At 49.2% G+C, this 7,494-nt stretch overlaps 1 protein-coding gene across 2 annotated transcripts in view; it reads left to right on the top strand.

Annotated features, from left to right (window-relative positions):
• Positions 1–1,106: 1,106 nt before the first annotated feature.
• Positions 1,107–7,494, top strand: part of LOC105548463 (cytochrome P450 20A1) — a 74,403-nt gene continuing 68,015 nt past the window's right edge. For both annotated transcript variants that reach the window (XM_011992489.1, XM_011992488.1), the window contains exon 1: positions 1,107–1,271. In XM_011992489.1, the coding sequence (XP_011847879.1) occupies positions 1,200–1,271 (72 nt within the window). In that variant the 5' untranslated portion in view covers positions 1,107–1,199. The remainder of the gene's footprint in view (positions 1,272–7,494) is intronic.

The following is a 7,494-nucleotide window of genomic DNA, read 5'->3' as shown; positions in this document are numbered from 1 at the left end:
GGCAACTCCATGTGGTATTATTTTCACTGTTTTACCTAGAAGGAAATGGAAGCTTAGAAAACTCAAGCAATTTACCGAAAGTCAGAGTTAACAGAGCAAGGAAACCTGAACAGAGTGCAGACTCCGCTCACCAGAAAGTGTCAAAGAACCACATTTACTAGTACTTCAGACACAAATTCTGCGAAACAAGGCGTATCTACTCTTGTTTTACTCCCAGACACTTCCCTGTCCCGGTTAGATCAGTGGTGGTTTTCATTCAAATTTAAGTGTGTAACAGTGTCCCCGGGAGGGCTTTGTTAAAACAAATTGTTGTACGCGCCCCCTCCCCCCGCCCGCCCCGAGTGTTTGATTCAGTAGGTGTAGTTTGGGATCGAGAATCTTTCTATTTTCTTTTCCTTTTGTTTTGTTTTGTTTTGTTTTTGAGACAGGGTCTCGCCCTGTCGCCCAGGCTGGAGTGCAGTCGTGCGATCTCGGCTCACTGTAGCCTCCAACTCCCCAGCTCAAGCGATCCTCCAGCCTCAGCCTCCGGAGTAGCTGGGGCCACGGGCGCGCGCCACCACGGCCGATTTTTTTTTTTTTTTTTTTGTAGAGACGGGGGTCTCACTATGTTGCCCAAGCTGGTCTCAAACTCCTGGGCTCAAGCGATCCTCCCGCTTCAGCCTCCCAAGGTGCTGGGATTACAGATGGAGCCACCGCGCCCGGCATCGATAATCTGCATCTCCAACGAGCTCCCGGGAGACGTTGATGCAGCTGGTCCGGGGACCACTCTTCGAAAATCATTGGTTTAGAGGTTTTAATCCTGAATCCACTGGGAAAAGTGTTGGGCGGACAGAGCACTGCTAACTCCTAACTTTTCTCAGAAACCTGGGCTCTGCATTCGCCAACAACTCGGTCCCAAGTCGCGGGCATATTCTGTCTCAAATCGTGTGCACCGCAATCGCCGCCTTGGGGTGGAGGATGGCGCTAGGCGGCCTCCGCCTCCGCCTGCTGCTCGCAGGAACCCGCGCCCCGGCTCCTCGGCGATCCATTGCTCTCTCCGCTGACGCCGGCCGCAGGTCTCGGTCACGCCCCTGGCGGCCCGTTGGTTCGCGGGTCCCGCGGGGTGCCCCCGCCCACACGCTATGCCTTAAGTTGGGCCAGGCTGAGGCGTTGCTGCTCGAGCGGCCGATCCGAGACGTGGCTCCCTGGGCGGAAGAACCATGTTGGACTTCGCGATCTTCGCCGTTACCTTCTTGCTGGCATTGGTGGGAGCGGTGCTCTACCTCTACCCGGTGAGCGTCGTCTTGGCTTTCTGGGGCCCTGGGCGCCGCCCCAGCCTCTCTGTCGCCCGCATCCAGGCCGACCTGCCCGCTGCGGGCCGCAGGGGGCGGGCCTGAGAGGAGGGCTCGGGATCCCTCCGGGCTTCGGCGCGGGGACCGCACCCGGAGTCACGTGACGCCCCACCGGGCAAGCGCTGAGAGCTACGTGGGCTGCGCCCCTACGCCTCAGGCACCTGGCCAGGCTGGCTGTAGCTGCTGAGGAAAAACCCGCGCCTCCGCGGGCCGACCTCACCTTGACAGGCACCCCGCGCCACTCTCCAAGGCGGCTCTCAAGTACTTTGGGTGGCTTTTTGGCAATAACTCCGCTAAACCCAAATTTCATTTCCCGGTGTGTCGGAGGAGACTCCTGGGCGCGCCACTCCTTTCTCCTTTCTTGAGGATTCTGCCAGCACTTGTGTCTTCCTCCTTTCCTTCTGTCCATCGATCTATCCTGACTGGAATCCAAAGTGCTCGAGGTCCAGGTCTTGCTCCTCTGAGGGACTCCAGGGCAAATGCTTCTCTCGGGGAGAGCGCCGCGCTGCCGGTTCGGGTGCGAGCTTGCCTCGGCCGCTGCCGTCTCTCCGAGCCTCCTGTCCTCCTCTCTCCACTAGCCTCCGTCCCCCAGAGAGGGAGGGTCTGAAAACAAAAGCGTTGATGGCTGAGGACCGTCTTTAAAACCTGTTCTACGCACTTTGGGAGGCTGAGGCGGGCGGATCACGAGGGCAGGATATGGAGACCATCCTGGCCAACATGGTTACACACCGTCTCTACTAAAAATACAAACATTAGCCGGGTGTGGTGGCGGGCGCCTGTAATCCCAGCTACTCAGGAGGCTGAGGCAGGAGAATCGCTTGAACCTGGGAGGCTGAGATTGCAGTGAGCCGAGATTACACCACTGTACTCCAGCCTGGTGACAGAGTGAGATTCCGTCTCAAAAGAAAAGAAAACAACAACACTTGTTCTACAAAGCAAGGTGGTGGTTTTACAGTGAAAATTGAAAAGTAGCTGAACTGCTGGAATTGACCATACACTTTCTTAAATATTCTTTTCCGAGCAGGTAAATGGATTAGACTGGAATCTTGCAACTACACAATAAGGGACTTCCTGAAATCTTATTTTCTGAGAAACTAAACAATTTCAGTGGTTCTTGAATTTTTGGTGGTTTTAAAATGATACTCTTCTTTGATCAGCTCATAGAAGCACACTGTTTATTCTTGGCACTAGATATGTGTCAGATACGGTTCCATGTGCTGGGAATCCAGCCATGAACAAACCAGACAGAAAATTCCTGACTCTTGGAATTTACTTCCTAGAGAAGGGGAACAGACAGTAAAAACAAGTAATATAGGATTGTGCGTAGAAATAAAGTTGGGGATAGGTAGATTGTTACTTCAAAGTAGGATAGCCGGGAGCTAAGGAGACATTTCAGCAGAGACTGGAAGAAGGTGAAGGTGCAAGCCATTCAGGTATCTGAGAAAGAGCATTCCGGGTCGAGGGAGCAGCAAATACAAACCCTAAGAGGGAGACCCGCCTGGTGTGTTCCTGGAAAGCAAGGGGACCAGTGTGGTTAGAATGTAGTAAATGAGGAAGAGACCAGAGGAGAGAAAGTCAGAAGGATGGGGGTGAAGGACAAATTTTAAATGACTTGTAAGGCTAGGCTTTTTTTTAATGGACTTTTGCTGTGTGCCACTGGAGGATTTCAGCCATTTGAAATTGGATAGAATTAAAATTTAATTTTATTAGGTAAATTTTAAAAGAATCATTCTGGTTGCCAAGTCATGAATAGACTTGGGTCTCCAGGTAAGGATGGAAGCAAGCCGAGTAATTAGGAGGATATTATCATTTCAGTTTGGATCATGTTAGTAGTGGCAGAGATAATGAGAACTAGTCAGTTGTGAAGATAGTGCCAATGGGCTTTCCCAGTGGATTAGATGTGAAATGTGAAAGAGAGGCATCAAGGAAAACACCAGTTATTTTTAGCCTGGTATCTGGAAGGATGGATTAATTCCAGGGAATATCAGCGGTTTTGTTGTTGTTGGTTGTTCTTCAGTTTTGTTTTGGTGGGAGGTAGTGAGGATTTATAGAGATTAGGAGTTGGTTTTGGGTAGGCTAGGTTTGAGATGCCTGTTAGACATCCAAGTGGAGATGTTGATGAGTAACTGAATATATGTCTTGAGTTTATGGGAAAAGTCCAGGCTGAAGATACACATTTGGGAGCTATCAATGTATAGATGGTATTTAAAGCGAAGAGAACCGATTGCTATCTCCCAGACAATTTAGATACAGGAGAGAAGAGGTCCCAGGGACCATACCCTGGATTCTCCAATGTTAATGGTTGAGGAGAGAAACAAGAGCCAGCAAAGGAGACTGAGAAGGAGCAGCCACATAAATAGAAGGAAGCCAGATGTTTTAAGCAGAAGAGAAGCAGAAGAGGATAATCAGCTAAGTCAAATGCTGCAGATATGTCAAGTAAGTTAAGGCCTAAGAATTTAGTAACATTGGTAATCGTTTTTTTGTTTTGTTTTGTTTCGTTTAAGAGACAGAGTCTCTCTCTTGCCCAGGCTGAAGTACAGTGGTACCATCATAGCTCATTGTAACCTCAAACTCCTGGCTCCAAGCGATCCTCCCACCTTAGCCTCTCAAGTTGCTGGGACTACATGCGCATGCCACCACACCTGGCTAATTTTTAAATTTTTAATTTTTTGATACAAAGTCTTGCTCTGTCGCCCAGGCTGGAGTGCAGTGGCATGATCTCTGCTTACTGCAGCCTCTGCCTTCCAGGTTCAAGCGATTCTCCTGCCTCAGCCTCCCAAGTAGCTGGGACTGAAGGCACACACCACCACGCCCAGCTAATTTTTTTATTTTTAGTAGAGACAAGATTTCACTATGTTGGCCAGGCTGGTCTCGAACTCCTGACGTCAAGTGATCTGCCCACCTTGGCCTCCCAAAGCACTGGGATTACAGGCATGAGCCACCGCACCCAATCTAATTTTTATTTTTATTTTTTATTATTATTATTTTTTTTTTTGAGACGGAGTCTTGCTCTGTCACCCAGGCTGTAGTGCAGTGGCCAGATCTCAGCTCACTGCAAGCTCCGCCTCCCGGGTTCACACCATTCTCCTGCCTCAGCCTCCCGAGTAGCTGGGACTACAGGCGCCTGCCGCCTCGCCCGGCTAGTTTCTTTGTATTTTTCAGTAGAGACGGGGTTTCACCGTGTTAGCCAGGATGGTCTCGATCTCCTGACCTCGTGATCCGCCCGTCTCGGCCTCCCAAAGTGCTGGGATTACAGGCTTGAGCCACCGCGCCCGGCCAATCTAATTTTTAAATTTTTTATAGAAATGAGGTCCCACTATGTTGCCCAGGCTGGTCTTGAACTTCTGGGCTGAAGTGATCCTCCTGCCTCAGTCTTCCAAAGATCCAGGATTACAGGCATGAGCCACTGCAACATTTGTACTCTTAAGAAGAGTGGTTTCATGTAATTGGGGTGATAAACCTAAATGGGTGGATTCAGAGATATCAAGTATAGATAGCTTTTTAGAGTTTGGCGGTAAAGGGTGCTGGTAACTAGAGAGGGAAGTGAGGTGACGAAACTCTTAAGGTAGGAGAAATTACATTATGCTGATGAGGGCTGTCAAGTCATGAAGGAGAAGCTGATGATGTAAGAAGCTTATGGCCAGCACAGTGACCCAAGCCTATAATCCCAGCACTTCGGGAGGCTGAGGTGGGAGGATTGCTTGAACTCAGGAGTTTGAGACTAGACTGAGCATTATAGTAAGACCCTGTCTCTAAAAAAATAAGTAAGTAAATAAATTAGGCATGGTGGTGAGTATCTGTGGTCCCTGGTCCCAGCTACTTGGGAGGCTGAAGCAGGAGGATCGCTTGAGCCTGGGAGATCGAGGCTGCGGTGAGCCAAGATGGCGCCATTGCACTCCAGACTGGGTGACAGAGTGAGACCATGTCTCAAAAAAAAAAAAAAAGCTTAGGTTCCATGGTCTGTTACTATAATCACTCCTTTGCATATACCTTCAACTCCTTTGCCCTGTATCCTTTGTCATAATCATCTAGCAAACCCTAATTGTGATTAAATCCAATGCTCTGTCAATTCTGCCCCTGAACCCACACAGCTGGGAAAAAAAAAAAAAAAGGCGGAAAAGAACACAGCCATACTGACTAGTCTCATTTTAAATTCATGTACCTTAAGTGGGGTGTCTGGAAATCACCTGGTGTATCCAGTTTCCAAATCTTCCAGATAACTTTTCATTCCTTCCCTGTCTTCAAATCTTCTGTGTTCACCAATAACTGATAATTTCTTTTTTGTTTTTTTGAGGCGGAGTCTTACTCTGTCACCCAGGCTGGAGTGCAATGGTGTGGTCTTGGCTCACTGCAACCTCCACCTTCCGGGTTCAAGCGATTCTCCCACCTCATCCTCCTGAGTAGCTGGGACTACAGGCGCGTGCCACCACATCTGGCTAATTTTTGTATTTTTAGTAGAGATGGGGTTTCACTATGTTGGCCAGGCTGGTCTTGAACTCCTGACCTCGTGATCTGCTCTCACCTCCCTCCCTCCTTCCCTCCCTCCCTCCCTTCCTTTCTTCTCTCCCTCCCTCCCCCACCTCCTTCCCTCCCTCCCTGCTTGCTTGCTTTCTCTCTCTCTCTCTCTTTCCCTCCCCCTCCCTCCCTCCCTCCCTCTCTCTTTCTTTGTCTCTTTCTGTCTCTCTCCCTTTCCTTTCCTGTCCTGTCCTGTCCTTTCCTTTTTTTCTTTCGACAGAGTCTCGCTCTGTCTCCCAGGCTGGAGTGCAGTGACATGATCTCGACTCACTGCAACCTCCGCCTCCTGGGCTCAAGAGATTCTCTGCCTCTGCCTCCTGAGTAGCTGGGATTACAGCGCCCACCACCACGCCCTGCTAATTTTTGTATTTTTAATAGAGACGGGGTTTCAACATGTGTGCCAGGCTGGTTTTGAACTCCTGACCTGAAGTGATCCACCCACCTCGGCCTCCCTAAGTGCTGGGATTACAGGCATGAGCCACTGCTCCTGGCCTCTTTTTTTGAAACAGGGTCTCACTCTGTCACCCAGGCTGGAGTGCAATGATGTGACCTTGGCTTACTGCATCCTCGACCTCCCAGGCTCAAGTGATCCTTCTGCCTCAGTCTCCTGAGTAGCTAGGACTACAGCGCTAACCACTGCACCTGGTGACTTTTTTGTACTTTTTAGAGAGACAGGGTTTCGCCATGTTGCCCAAGCTGGTCTCAAACTCCTGGACTCAAATGATCATCCTGCCTTGGCCTCACAAAGTACTGGGATTACCGATGCAAACTACCACACCTGGTCTATTTCATTGAAAAAATAAAACCAATCTGGAGATAATTTCCACACCACCCTGCCTGTCTGCCTAAATGTGTGCCCTTATATTCCATGTTCCCTCCTATTACTATGAACTGGCTATGCTCCCAATTAAATGTCCCCCACGATCTCTTCACTCCTGTACTAGATCTCCTACCTTCCTACCCACTCAAGAAAATGGGTCCGGCACAGCAGTTTTTTGTTTCCTTTTTTTTTTTTTAAGACAGAGTCTCACTCTGTCACCCAGGCTGAAATGCAGTGGTGCAATCACAGCTCACTGCAACCTCCGCCTCCCAGGTTCAAGCGATTCTCATGCCTCAGCCTCCTAAGTAGCTGGGACTACAGGAGTGTGCCACCATGCCCAGCTACTTTTTGTATTTTTAGTTCAGACGGGGTTGCCATGTGTGTCAGGCTGGTCTTGAACTCCTGACCTCAAGTGATCATCCACCTCAGCCTCTGAAAGTGCTGGGATTACAGGCAGGAGGTGCTGCGCCCTGCCAAGCACAGCAATTTTCTTCTGTTTCTTGCATCATCATCATGAAACTCTTAGAATGGACCTTGATTTTTTTTTTTTTTTTTAAAGCCAAACCAGCTGGGACCATATATAAACTCAGAACAAAGAAAGAAAAATGTACTGGGTATGTGTTACTTGATGTAAAGTGTGTATTAAATTCTTTAAACACCTTAGTTTAATTGACACAGAGGAAGAATAATACCCTGAATGAAATCATTCTTTTTTTTTTTGAGACAGAGTTTTGCTCTGTCACCCAGGCTGGAGTTCAGTGGCGTGATCTCAGCTCACTGCAAGCTCCACCTCCCGGGTTCACGCCATTCTCCTGCCTCAGCCTCCCA

The sequence above is a fragment of the Mandrillus leucophaeus genome, unplaced genomic scaffold, assembly GCF_000951045.1.
Source record: "Mandrillus leucophaeus isolate KB7577 unplaced genomic scaffold, Mleu.le_1.0 Scaffold411, whole genome shotgun sequence".
Taxonomy (NCBI): domain Eukaryota; kingdom Metazoa; phylum Chordata; class Mammalia; order Primates; family Cercopithecidae; genus Mandrillus; species Mandrillus leucophaeus.
The sequence above is the reverse complement of the archived record's forward strand: the minus strand, read 5'-3'. Positions and strand labels throughout refer to the sequence as shown.